The sequence below is a fragment of the Diceros bicornis genome, chromosome 17 (assembly GCF_020826845.1).
Source record: "Diceros bicornis minor isolate mBicDic1 chromosome 17, mDicBic1.mat.cur, whole genome shotgun sequence".
Lineage (NCBI taxonomy): Eukaryota > Metazoa > Chordata > Mammalia > Perissodactyla > Rhinocerotidae > Diceros > Diceros bicornis.
In genome coordinates this window covers 17,425,285-17,439,109 of record NC_080756.1, presented here as the reverse complement: position 1 = coordinate 17,439,109, position 13,825 = coordinate 17,425,285, and the positions used below count along the sequence as shown (strand labels likewise).

Here is a 13,825-nt window from a genome sequence, read left to right as displayed (position 1 = left end):
TGAATGATCAGCCACTTTAAGGATTAGTAAGATTATGTCTGCAAGGTTTTGCAAGATTGTGCATTATTCATGCAATAAGAAAAAATAAAGTTTACATCCCAAATACGAATAATTTCAGAGGCCTACAGAAATTAAAGAAGAAACAACTGATCTTCTGGCCAAAGAGCAATTTGAAATCACAGAAAACTTTATTGTATAAACACCAAAAATGTCTACCTTCAACCAGGGAATGATGAAGTCCCAGCACGTCCCCCCCCACCCCGCCACAAAGGGACCCAGGCTGAGCCCATCAGATGCTTCAAGAGGATCAAAGACTTGAGGTTGTGTTAGGATCACAAGCAAGTGAAGGAGACTCCAGATCTCAGAAGCAAAGCCACCTTTGCTCTCTCAAGGCTCATTAGTTGGCAGACACTTTCCCCTTCCTGTCCCCTCCAGCACATCTCAAGCGTCTTATGCAAGGCCCACAATGAAGAGTCAAATCCTCACAAAGTCTCAGTCACAGAGAACAGGAAGCAGAAGGGACTTTGCTGTCTAGGGAAGAGTACTAAGCTACCTTGCAAATAACGGGCAGCTTCCAGGCTGATTCAGGATTGCACCCTCCCAAGACCCAAGTCTGATCTTCCAACTCCTCAGGGCCTGGGCATCTGGACCAAGCAGAGCTGGGCTACATGTGCCCAGCCTGTTGGACAATTCTCAGGAGGGCTGTTATGGAGCAGAGGTCAGGAAGGGCCAGGCTTCCAAAGAACAGAGCTGTCTGGAGGGGCAGGACAGAAGAGAACTTAATTCTTGTCAGTCGACTCCTCCATTCACTGCTAATGACAGTGCTCCCTGCGGACAAGGGCTCATGTCCTCTGAAATACTCCCACCTTGGAGTGTTAACCCAGAGGAGAATGCTTTGAGAGACAGAGATTCAGAATCAGCACCAGACAGGGATTACAGGTGTCTGGCGTGGGCAGCAAATCCACACTCTCCATCAACGGGCAAGGGTGAGGCTACAGACCAAGAGGCAGGAACTGGTCCCTGGCACAGAGGTTCCCCTTACCAAGCTGGCTTGCCTTGCCATCAGCTACCCTCCAAGGGCCTCATTTTGTGGGTCCCCTGAGGAATGGATCATTGTTCACAGAGCAGCCAAGGTGCAGGAAAGGGAGCCTGGGAGTGTGAAACCTGGGGTCCTTGACGTCAACTCTCCACTATCCGCCTCCTAAATTCTCTGCAGGCTCTTTTTCTCCATCACTAAACTGGGCCCCTGGTTGTCCCCAGGGACAGGAGCAGGGCCAGCTGAGTGGAGTCTGAGTTGAGAACGTGTGTGGCTGTGATTCTGACTGCCAGCCAGTGCCCTCCAAAGATAGATCTGCTGTTTGGGGTTATCCATCTGCTTCCCCATCTAGAGTGGAATTTATTGGCAAAACTGCTGAGACTCATCAGGAAAAGGTAAGTGAGAGGGGGTTGGGAAGGGCGCGGGGGAGGGGACAGGAGAGCGCCCTGAGGCCTGGGGCGTGTGAGCCTTCGCCTCTCTCTCTCTACTCCAGGATTCGCCTGTGGGAGGTGTTGGTAGACGTTTGGATGATCTGCAGGCGGGAGAAGCCGCCGCCGCTTCTGCCCCCGTGCTTGCTGCTGCCTTTGCTGCTCCCGCCATAGCCTCCGCCGCTGCCGCTCCCATAACCGCTTCCACCGCCCCCGCCGGAGCCCCCTCCGGAGCCCCCGCCGCCTCCGCGGGAGCTGCCGCCGCCGCCGCCGCCGTATCCACCGCCGCTGTAACCTCCAGAGTCTCCGGCGCCGCCGCCGCCCCCGCTGCTGACGGACGCCTGACTGCTCTGCATAGCTGTGGGAGAGAGAGCGGCCCAAACCAGGATCAGGACTGGGCAGGGGGACCCACCTGCACCCCCCTGGGGGCAGCCTCCTGCATCCTTCATCGCTGGCAGCATCTGACTTGCAAAAAGGTACATTGGATGAAAGTAGTCCCATTTTTAAAGTATTCTTCATATTACAAAGGAATGTCAGGACATCCTGACAATTTTCTTTATGGATATACCCTGAAGAGTTCCAGGCCTCTGCTGGTTATTGGGCGTCATAAGAATTAAGATAAAGAAGAACTGAAATCTAACAATTTATTTCAATGAATTTCTCCCGGCTTTGTAGCTGTGTTTGCTCACTTTGGTTTTCCTTGTATAGGATTGGAGACTAAAATGCCCACTGCCAGTTCCCTGCTGGCCAACCCTCCGGGGCCTCCTCCGCCCAGCACCCACCAGCTCTCCTCCTGGGCTCTGCTACTCACAGATGCTCACGTGGCTCTGCAGCTCCCCTGACATCCTGTAAACCAAAGCACACACATCAGCCAGACCCCCAAAGCCTGAAGGCAGGCAGCATCAGAAGCAATGACGGGTGAAGCCAGAGCTGTCCCCAGGCTTCGGGGAAAGATGTGTGCACGAGCAGGATGGTCAGGGAGCCAGTGGGGCCAGAGGGGATTTTAAGCATTTTCTTGAAGTCTTTTAGCACTGGGGGGTCACCACCTGGCTGCAATGGGCTTAGGCCCACCTGCACTCCTCGCCCTCCAGCAGCTTGCGGTAGGTGGCGATCTCCACGTCCAGAGACAGCTTGACTCCCAGCAGCTCCTGGTACTCGCGCAACAGCCGGGCCAGCTCCTCCTTGGCCTGCTGCAGGGCCTCCTCCATGTTCTGCAGCTTCTGCCGTGCGTCCTGGAGGGCCCGCTCTCCTCTCTCCTCTGCGTCCGAAATGGCTGTGTGCATCTGGTCAGCCTGCTCAGGAGACGGTCATGGAGAAGAAGCGTGCAGGGGTTGACTGTCAGGAGCCCCGCCGGCAGGGCGCGGTGGGAGGTGGCGTGTCTGGTCAGCCCACCCTGAGCACCCGTCTTACCTGCTTCTTGACGTTGCTGATTTCTGTCTGCAGCCTCTGGATGATGCGATTGAGCTCAACGATCTCCGTCTTGCTGTTCTGCAGCTCATCTCCATGTCTTCCTGCTGTGACCTGGAGCTCCTGGTACTGGGGGTCAAAAGCAGCATCAAGGTCAGCCTGCTGCTCACCATGAGCCCCTGCAGAAGGGAGTGGGTCTGCCTTCCTGGACCCTGTCCAAGGCTGCTCTCCTCCAGGAAAGTTCCCAGAGTAAGCCCCCCATAGCTGTGATCCCACACACACACTCACACCGGTACCAAACCTCCCACATCTGAGCTGTGACACCACGCACACATGCAGACACACACACACACACATCTATATCAAGCCTCCCTCATTCCCCCCAGTCTCTGGGCCAGACCCACAAACCAGACAGACAAACCTGCTTCTGGATGCCCTTTTTACCCCCTTTCCCCCACATCTAAGCCCTCGCACTGGCCCTTACCCCCACCGGGACCCCTCACTTTTTCCACCCCACCATATTCTTCTTGCACTTTCCAGAACAATTTCCCTGGCACTCGGGACCTCGTTTCCTCAGAGACCCTCAGCATGCTCCACAGTTATTCGCGTTTTCCTCTCTGTCTCCATTTCTGTGTCTACACGGCCCCATCAATAGGCACTCTACCCATGGCCATGACCCTGAAGGAAGCAAGGGGGAGGGTTGGCTCAAGGGAAACTCTGCATTCTGATGTTTTCATTGTTGACCATCCTCCTCCCCAGTCTGACGCTGAAATCTGTGCCACTCAGAACACCTGCCTACAAGACAGTGGGACAGAAGCCAGCTGGGATTAGAGTTGGGCACAGGTAATCCACAAAGCAGATCTCAAGTGCCGGCTGTTCAGAGTTTAGTGACTGGCCTTTGAACCTTAATTACAGAGTCTTCACCCTCCAGAAAGATCCAGGTCCATTTATGTTAAAGACGTAACCAAAGTTGTGCCCAACGACTTAGCTAGAAAGATCTTTATCTGATAAGTGAGGGTACATTCTTCCTATGGAACACCACGCTGCTAGTGAAAATAATGTAGACTCTTTAATGTCACAGAAAGACATTCATGAGTGATAAGTGAAAAAGTACAAAAATATATTTTAAAAGATATTATTATGAAAAAATAAGAATAAAAAACATTACAGCGGTTGAGAACATGGGTTTCTAGACAGCACATATGAGTTTAATTAAGTTCTGCCTCTGCCACTTCCAGCCACAAGACCTTAGAGAAATTAGGTAATCTCATACTCTATTATCCGTAAAATAGGGACAATGAAATCCTTACCTCATAGGGTTGTTGTAAAGAGTAAATGAAATAATGTGTATAAAGCTCTTAGTATGCTGCCTGGTTCATATGAGTTTTCAATAAATGTTGGCTACAAAGAACTAGTAGAAAATATGCTGACATGTTAATAGTGGTCGTAGGATATAAGTAATCTTTACCTGTAATTTCTAAATTTTCTGTAACAAACATGTTTTACTTTAGAAATAGGAGAAAGACAACACAAGTCCTGGGAGGTATGTCTGGGTTTGGGGTACCACGTCTGGGCGGGGGAGTGGCCGTGCCCACCTTGGTCTGGTACAGCGCCTCGGCCTCGGCCTTGCTCTTCTGTGCGATCTGCTCGTACTGGGTCCGCACCGCGGCGATGATGCTGTCCAGGTCCAGGGAGCGGTTGTTGTCCATGGACAGGATGACGTTGGTGTCGCTGATGTGGGTCTGCATCTGGGACAGCTCCTGCGAGGCATGGAGCACAACCTAACTCCTTCCACTCTCCTCCTGGAGCCTCAGTTTCCCTCTACTGCCCCCTCAAGGCTCTCTGGGGAAGCCAGAAGCCTGGGCCAGAGGGAAGTCTTGGGGGAAAGTTCTTTGAATAGTCATGCACCGAGAGGTACCTTAACTAAAGATAAAGGCAGCCAGACCTAGCCTCCCGGGAGAAGAAAGGAACCTGAACTCAGAGCCCTTGTAGACCACCTGCGCACCAGGCCTCTCCTGTGCCCTCTACCCTTCCTTCCTCTGGGTTGGCCACCATCTTGGGCAGGGCCCTCTGACAGGCAGAGACTCCTTGAAACTACGTGAGCTCTCAGAGGCAGTAGAATGGACTCCACTCGTGCAGCCAGTCACACTCACTGTTGAGTCTGGGCTCTACCATTGACTGGCTGGGTGACTGAGCAAGTAACTGAATCCCTCAGGGCCTCAGTTGTCTCATCTGTGGAATGGAGACGCCCAAGACATGGTAAAGCTCCTCGCACGGCATCTGGCCCAGAGCAGGTGCCCCCCCAGTTAGACACCGGTGACAGTAGGACTGGGGGTGGTAGGGCCAGACTACCCCTCACCGCGGCAGTCTTCGTCTTCATCCTTTAATCCACACTGCCCTCTCCTTCAGAGTCCCAAATAGCCCCATTGACTTCCCAGTGCCAGTGAAGATTTCTGTTGATTTCGCCCCTATATGTCCCAGGTGTTAACCTCGTTTCCCAGACAGAAGTGGAGACCACTTCCCCTTCTACTACCTTGGAACTCTCCCTGCCTCCCATCTTCAGCCCCCCACCCAGGAGTCCTGAGGACTGGGGGTTGAAGGGATGGCTGACTCCGGACCCACAGAGTTGAGGTAACTGGGGACTCCACACCCCTTGTGATATGTGAGAAAAGAGAAGGGTTTCTCGTGAGGCCTGAACTCACCGTCTGAAATAAGTATTTCAGGAAATTAACTTCTCCAAACAGAACGTCCGCCTTGGACTCCAGGTCCACTTTGCTCAAGTAAGCAGCATCCACGCCCTGAACAGCAAGCAAAGACCGTCTGACTTTATGGCCAGGCGCTGCCTGCCACCAGCTGGCTGGGTAGCCCAGCAAGTGGCAAAGCTTCTCTGGTTTACTTTCTTGTCTGCAGATTTCCTCACCTCACTCAAATAAGGGACCTGCAAACCCTGACTTTCCTGGCCAGAAGGAAGTGTGACACCAAGCTTCTCATCTTGGTCAGTCGCGTACAACATCCCAGGTCCTTCCCCAGGTCCCAAGGCCACACCTCAGGGACACGCAAAAGCTGTCAGTTAATTTAATTTCACTTTCAGGACCCTGGAGAGATAAAAACTGAAGGATTCCTCAAGATTCAGGCTAGCATCACTTTCAGACTGTCCCCTTCAGTGTAAAGGCCCCAGCATCTGGGCAACACACTCAACAAACTGGCGCCCGAGGTCACCCTGTCCATCCCCCAGTCACGCAGCACCCACAGGAATTCCTCACTCTGCTCAGCCTCCTGGGCCCACAGTCCCCCTCGGGACACCCCCATCCCTCACCTTCTTCAGGACCACAAAGTCATTCTCCGTGCTGGTCCTCTGGTTGATTTCTTCCTCATATCTGCCGGGAGACACGAGAAACACAGACAGGCTGCAGGGGCTGACCTCGGCTCCTTCAGATCCTCCTCAAAGTGGCAGGCTTGGAATTCTCCAAACTTTTACTGTCCTGGACTCTGATTCTCCCCTGCCAGGGCCTGCCGCTCTCACTGAAAAGCAGCTGGAGCCACCTCCTGGTTCTCCAGGTCAACGGAGGGGACAACGACCCAACATGGAAAACCCAGAGCCACGTAGAATGCCCCCCAAATGTTCATTTTTATTTTGTGTTACCTTTGTAAATTTGTCAAGCTCAATCATTTTTTTTAATTGAGAACATAAAGTAACAACCACTTTTACTAAATTTTTTTAAACAGAAAAAAATGTCACCTATAATTTTGTCCCCCAACAGCTTCAGTGTGAATTTCATTTCTCCCTTGTCAACTCACACACACCTGACTCTCTAGTGGCCCAATGCAGTAAGCATGTCAAAGGTATGTTAAGAGAAGCACCCTGCACCCTCAGCGCAGGGAGGCAGAGGCCGCTCAGATGCTGCTCAGTGCAGGAGCAGCTGATCTAGAATTAGACAAGTCCTGTCACCACTACATTATTATTAATAGTTAATGCTTATTGAGTGCTAGTATGTGCAGACACAGCCTAAGAACGTACTAAAAATAATTCCACCTAAGCCAGTGGTTCTCAAAGTGTGGTCCCTGGTCCACCAGCATCAGCACCATTTGGAAACATTAGAAATGCTGACACTCTGGCCCCATCCCAGACCTACTCGATCAATTTGATTTTAACAAATTGATACACACTAAAGTTTGAAAGCCACAGATCTACCCCTCCAACAAGGATGATACTTACTATCCCCACTTTACTAATGTGAAAACTAAAGGCTTAGAAAGATGAACTTGCAGGCAGCCAGAAAGTGGCAAAGCCCACACCAGACTTCAGCCTTATCTGGCTCCAACATCCATGAAGCCAGTCTGCCCCTCTCCACCCAATACAATTGAGGGCTGACTGGCAAAACCATCCTACCAGGGCCACCGTATGCAAAATGGCACCCCCTGCAGCTGTGCAGTGCAGAGCTTGCATGGCCACACCTGGTGGCCCTGGTCCCACCACCCCTTGCACACTAACACTAAAGCAGAATGTCTGGCCCCGTGAATGAGTTCCCCACCCTGCTTCTCCGTGACCCCTTTGCTCTGCCTGGAGCCTCACCTGTTCTTGTAGTCCTCCACGAGATCCTGCACGCTCCTGATCTCTGTCTTCTGGCGCATCTGCTCCGTGTTGAGAAAATCCACCCGCCTCCGAAGTTCACTGATGTATCTCTCAAAGATGGGCTCCAGGTTGTTGGCCTGAGTCGACGTGTCTACCTGCTGCAGCAGCAGCCATTTCGTTTGTAGCACCCGATTCTGCTGCTCCAGGAATCGCACCTAAAAGCAAGAGACCTCCAGGTTCATGACCAAGAACATGACCAGGCTGTGGGTCCAAGAAGCTCCTCCACAGGGAGGAGGATGGGCAGCCCCAACGCATAAGCAGACCTCAGAGAATCAAGATGCCCTGCTAGGGGTCAGAGAGCCTCCCCTTCTCTGGGACCAGGGCACACAAACACAGTGTGGTTTCTGATGATTGACCAATAGCTGGAAGGTCAACTTGCCTGATATTAACACTAAGCTAACCCTGGTGCAGAAGGTAAATCCCCTCCAACAGAGTGCTGTGTCTCCTTCAGGTACAGCCATCTCCATCACAGAGCTGTCACTGCCTGCCCCCAGTTCATCACGCCAACAGAAGGAAGAGATGATTGGAGCATCTGAAGCACAGATGCATCCAACGCTCATCTGTCTGTGTGGTGGAAATGCCTTATGCAATTGAGGAGAGGAGAAAATAAGAGGCGGGAAGGAACCATTTGGCTTGGAACTGATTCCTAAGCAAACTTGCCTGGTGTCCCCACCCTGCAGGCCCCACCGCTGCCTGCCAGTATGTTTTTCAGGAAGGTCACCTCATTTAAATGCTTTTGTAACCCAGACAGAATTTAAAAATTAAATGCTCACATTTTTGTAATGTTGTGTAATGCATTCTAGTGCCCCAAATTAATGACTTTGGGGTTGCCCAGTGTTTGGGAAATACCGGCATTGCTATTTCCTTCATTAGCACAGAGAACTGAGAGTGGGCATCATCCTACATTCTCACTACCTCTTTCCCCCAAAACTGTGGGCACAAAGGTCGGGTGCAGAGTCCAGAGAGCTGGCTGGCTGTGCAGAACAAGTGCACGGACTGTCCTTCGCATGGCAATGATCGACTCTCATCTTCCTTCTGCCTGCAGATGGAGCCCCGCCCCCCATGCCTTAGGTGGATGCCTAAGACTTGCCTAAGACAGTGGATGCCTCTATGCTTTGCTCAGGTGCATACACACACACACACACACACACACATGCATCCCCTCCAGAATCCATCCAGGAGCTGTGTATGGGGGCAAACCCAGTGCTCCGTGCTGTCAGAACCCTGAAGACACTCCCCTACAATGTGGCACTAAGAAGAGTGCCCCGGATCCCTGGCCCTTGAGACACACAGCCCCACCCCCTCACCTGAGGGGCCAGCCCTTGCTAACTCTCTTTGGGTTCTGACTCTAGGCTGGAAAATGTGCGCAGAGAACACTGTTTCCCATGACTCATTTCCCTGAGCTTTATCAAAGCAGGAGATAAGGCAACCAGCTCTCCCAGGCTTGTCAGCATGGCTCGTAACACTCCTGTGAGGAACACTTGGCCAATTCTGACTCTGGCACCACTCCCTGGGATTGGAGTAACCCATCGGACGCTCGTTCACAGCCCTGTGCTCCATGTTGCGGGAACCAAAAGAAAGAATCTTTTGGTCCCATGGGGAATCTCCACGCCAGACAGCGAGGCGGCAGCTGGACCACGCTGGGTGCTCTGCCCCGTGCACAATACCTCAGGAGTTCAGCCAAAGAGACGTGGTTCTCGTCAGGCCACTCAAACCGCAAAGGCAGAGGCTGGCTTCAGGGAGTACCAGGTAATTTTAGTGGGATTTAGCCACTAGGAAAATCATTGAAAGCCATTGTGATTTTCCCCCGGGTCTCCCAAAATGCTCCTGGGCTGTGTCCTGTTGGCAACACTCAGGGGAAGCTCAGATAACACGGATAAACTTAGCATCGTACAGACCTGACCTTCTTACTGGGAAAAGCACACCCCACTCGGCCTCTCATGCCCTCCCACCCACTCAGGACGGTCCAGCCACAGCGACCCCCAGGGGCTCGAACAGCCAGCTCTCCCAAGCTCTTTGCCCAGCTAACTCCCATTCACCCTTAGATCTCCACTAAGGTGGCATCTTCTTGGTGTCTCCCCTTCCTAAACCCTGTTCTTTCCCCTGTAGCATCTATCATGATTTGCACACATTATTTTGGTGTTGCTTTAGCGTGTCCCTCCTCCACTGGGTGTGAATCCCAGGAAGGCAGGCCCATGCCCCTTTGTTTTCCAGTGGACACAGGGTGGATGGGACCTGTGGACTCACAGTGCCCAACACAGAGAAGACAGCTCATAAGCGTCACGGACTAAGGAAATGCTAAGGGCTTTGGAATTGCCTGCTAGTGTAGATGACCCAGGCCGCTCACTACCCCGGCATAGAGGATTTGAGCTCAGCTGAACAAGCCAGGCCAGTGTCCCCATGGGAAGAACTAGAACCCCCCTTTCCTTCCTGAGGTCTCTTTCCTCTGTCATCTATTCTAAAAAAGCCTTTGTCTCCATTCCCACTCTCTGAGGGTCCAAGACTGGCACCTGAAGGTCTGACTCAGTTTTTCTTTCAGTGCATATTTATTGAGCAATTACCATGTGCCAGGCACTCTTCTGCATGTTGGAGATTCAATTATAAACAAAACAGACAAAACTCCTGCTTTGCAGGAGTTTACCTTCTATCCAGAGAGGCAACTATAAAGAAACGAACACAAGGAATATTCAGTGTGTCAAATGGCTGTAGGGGCTATGGAGAAAAGTAACACAGGGATGGTGGATAGGGATGCTGATGTGGAGGAGAGCAGGAAAGGCTTCATGGAGACAGAGTCATGTGAGCAAAGACCTGAAGGAAGTGAGGGGGGAGGCTGGACCACTCTTTGACGGAGGAGTTCCAAACAGAGGGAATGGCAGGTGCAAAGGCCCTGAGGCAGGACCATGTTTGGGATGTTGGAAGATGCAAGAATGCAATAGTGTGCTGGTAAGAGAGAAGAAAGCAGGAGAGGAGGCAGAGTGGGTGTGCAGGGTCACTGCACAGAGTTTGTACCCTGGGGAGCTAAATTCCAACCCTCACTCTGCTCACTAAACCTTACAGCTTGAGAGCTGTTCCACCCGGTGGTGGCAACGTTGCCTAATTCTCACAACCACAAGCCAGGGGGTAGCAGCAGTGGGGAATTGGGCCAGATCATGAAGGGCCTTATAGGATCTTGGAGTTTATTCCGACTGAGACAAGAAGCCTCCATTCAAATGGAGGAGTGATAGATATGTTTTTAAAGGTGGTGTGGACAACAGGCTGTACGAGATTAAGGGTGAAAGCAGGAAGACCAGATCAGAAACTAGAGTCAGAAGTCACTGCCATAGAAACCTCTCCCTTCCAGCCAGGCCAGAGCCCTCCTGGGTGAGGACTCTGTCTTCATGGTCATCACAAGCCTTGCCTTTAGAGAAGGACAGGGAGCCACATTTGCCTGCAACCTGGCCTCTGCCCAGAGCCCCATGCTGTAAATTAACAGATGTCCTGCTAATGGCAGAACCACAATCCAATGAGAGTTTCAAGAGATCAGTTGCCAGCAGCCCGTGGCCATGTCACTGGCCCCTATCCTCCCTTCTCCCTGCTCCCCCCTCAGCCTAGCCTTGACCTGTCCATGGTGTCTCCTTCCCCGTCACCTCCCTGCTCCACTCGAGCCTCCCACTCCTGCCTACGCCTGCAGTGTGATGATGTTCAGCTAGATTTCCCATCCGAGGTGATCAGAAGCAGCCAGAAGCATTTGCTCTGTTGACCTCCACTGGCTATCTCTGGGCCTCAGCGCTGATTCTTACCCCTCCTCCCCCAGCTCACACCCCCTGTCCTGTCCCCAGCACTTGCTCAGATGTCAGAGGCCAGGTGTACACCCAGTGGTGGACCTTGGCCATGGCTACTCTTGCAGTCAAGCTCTGGCCTCAAAAGAGAACTCCTGTGGAGACTGAGGGAAAGTCACTGAGCATCCAGGGGCCTTTGTGCTCCAGGGTGCTTCCCATTACATGCCTGAAGGCAAAGAACTTTCTGGGGAGCCTCAGTAGCCACTGTGCCTCCCCCTCTCGACGAAAGGCAATGCTAGAGGAAGCTCTTTATCACAGCTCTTCCCCAGCCTCTGTTTGGTGACTTAGACCTGAATCAGACCTAACCTGAGCTTTAATCAGGGAACTGGGGAGAGGAGCTTCTTTGGTTCCATCTGGCCCATGCTTGTCCCTGGATGAGCTAAAGCAAGGAATTCAGACAGAATCCTACATAGTACACTATTGACCGTAGCCCCCAGCAATACCCCCCAGGGCATTCACCTCGGCTTTGCCACGGTGTGCCCAGCCCACTTCTCCTGCCCACCCCACCTCTCCCGCCCTGCCTCTGCAGCGTCAGCTCTACTTCTCTCCTCTTCCCTCTGTTCTACCATTTTCTCCAGGAATTTTAACCATTTGAAATTCCCCATAAGTGCCAAACTTTTGTGCCTCCTGGTGTTTCTGCCTGGAAATTTTCCCTGCTCTGAGAACCTATTTGACTCTTTCTCTACCTTCAAGACCCATGTCAGACCTGAGGTCCCTGAACCTGGCAGGCAGAGCCCATGCACCCTCCTTTGAAATACTGTGGCCCAGAGAATACTATCCCTATTAACACACTTCCCGCACACTGTCATAATCCTCTCTCCTTTATATCTGGGGCTCCTTGAGGGCATGATCTGTGTCCTAGTCACCCTGGAGCACCTGACACAGTGTCTGGCATATAGTAGAGGCTTAGTAAATGTTTGTGGGCTGCATGGGTGGGTAGGTGGGTGGGTGGGTGGATGGATGGATGGATGGATGGATGGATAGGTGAGTGGATGGGTGAGTGGATGGATGGGTGGATGGATGGATAGATGGATGGATGGATGGATGGATGGATGGATGGATGGATGGAAAGTGAATAATGATTAATGAGAATGAGGTTACTACCCCATGCCTTTTGTCTGTTTGGTATTTTCACACACCTTATCTGCTTTCCTGCCAAAAGGAAAATATAGAGATAAATTCCTTCAGTAAGTCAAATTGAGGCCTAAATTAGGTAAATCCTTTTTTAAGGTCCCAGACACACACATCTGGAAGTGATTGTCACCATCAAACTTGAGTCAACACAATGTGGTGTGAGGTGGCAAGGCACAAGGCCCTCTCCGTCATTCGGTCAGAGACCAGAGACTCTGCCTGCCCCTGAGGTACTCACCTTGTTGATGAAGGAGGCAAATTTGTTGTTGAGAACCATGATCTGCTCCCGCTCCTGGGTCTTGACCCTCTGAATTTCAGGGTCTACCTCCAGGTGGAGTGGCTGTAGGAGGCTCTGGTTAATGGTCACCTCTTGGATGCCTCCCGGGGGACAAGAAGGACCAAAGCCCCCAAAACTGCTACCTCCAAACCCAGCACCCCCAAAACCACCTCCTCCATAGCCGCCACCTCCAAAGCCACCACCTCCAAAGCCACCACCTCCAAAGTTTCTTCTTCCTCCAAATCCTGCTCCCCCACCCTGGTGGAAACCACAGGCGCTTCTCCCCACTAGGATCATGGAGATGCTTTTACTGCCACCCAGATTGTAGAGGCTTCTGGAGCCAAACCCCCTTGCATGGCTCCCATACCCACCACCACCACACCTCCCTCGGGCCTGACACACAGACCCCACAGCCCAACTCCCACCACCAGAGCCAGCACTGTAAACCCTCCTGCTCCTTGAGCTAAACGCCGACTGAGAACTAAACTGGCGGCTCATGGTTCCTGGAGCATCCAGAGAAGCAGGCAGGGGAAAGGGCCCAGATGGAAGGAGACAGAGACCAGGGCCGGAAGGAGCTATGACTCCTTTGGCAAGAGATCTGGCTCAGTCTCTATATATACAGGCACTCACTGGGCTGGGCACCTTCCGAATCCTGGGAAGGGAGTATTTATGTTTAGTTTGCCTGCCAGCAACATCTCTTTAAAACCTCACACCTATAAGTTGCAGAAATTGCATTGTAGACAAACTTCCCCAACTTGATCATTTATCATTCATCTCTTGCCATTTAGAGATCAGAGTGAAATAATCTCTCAGGATCAAGTTTAGAAACTCATATACAGTTTCCTCCAAATCATTGGTTGATATCTTCCTAAGAAACTCCACCACTGAGTTGTTTGTTTGGGGGTGTGCCCAGGAGATCTGGGGCAAAGCTGGGGGTTGTCCACCTGTCTTGGGACCACAGCTGGGACTGGGGTGGAGACATCTGCTGCTGTAGCATTATCCTGGTGGGGCGAATGTCTTGTTCTGACCTCCCCAGACCCTGCTTCTGCTCCCCACTGTTATTATCGCCAAGCACACCCCAAATGTTAATCATAT

The 13,825-nt window shown here is 52.0% G+C and overlaps 1 protein-coding gene across 1 annotated transcript; it reads right to left on the bottom strand.

Moving 5' to 3' along the window:
- Positions 1-1,520: 1,520 nt before the first annotated feature.
- On the bottom strand, positions 1,521-13,228 carry KRT77 (keratin 77). Its single transcript, XM_058557532.1, has 9 exons — positions 12,692-13,228; positions 7,445-7,659; positions 6,188-6,248; positions 5,574-5,669; positions 4,467-4,631; positions 2,875-3,000; positions 2,536-2,756; positions 2,276-2,310; positions 1,521-1,822 (listed from the first exon to the last, which is right to left on the bottom strand). The coding sequence occupies exons 1-9, from the start codon at positions 13,226-13,228 to the stop codon at positions 1,521-1,523; spliced, it is 1,758 nt and encodes a 585-aa protein (XP_058413515.1).
- Between the last annotated feature and the right edge of the window lie 597 nt (positions 13,229-13,825).

Bases quoted from the DNA above. Each gene is read 5' to 3' on its own strand.
- KRT77 (XM_058557532.1), bottom strand. From the start codon at position 13,228: ATGAGCCGCCAGTTTAGTTCTCAGTCGGCGTTTAGCTCAAGGAGCAGG. The intron at 6,249-7,444 runs GTGAGGCTCCAG...GTCTCCCGGCAG, and splicing joins GTGGAGGACTACAAGAACAG to ATATGAGGAAGAAATCAACC. The intron at 2,311-2,535 runs GTGGGCCTAAGC...TTTGGTTTACAG, and splicing joins CTGGAGGGCGAGGAGTGCAG to GATGTCAGGGGAGCTGCAGA.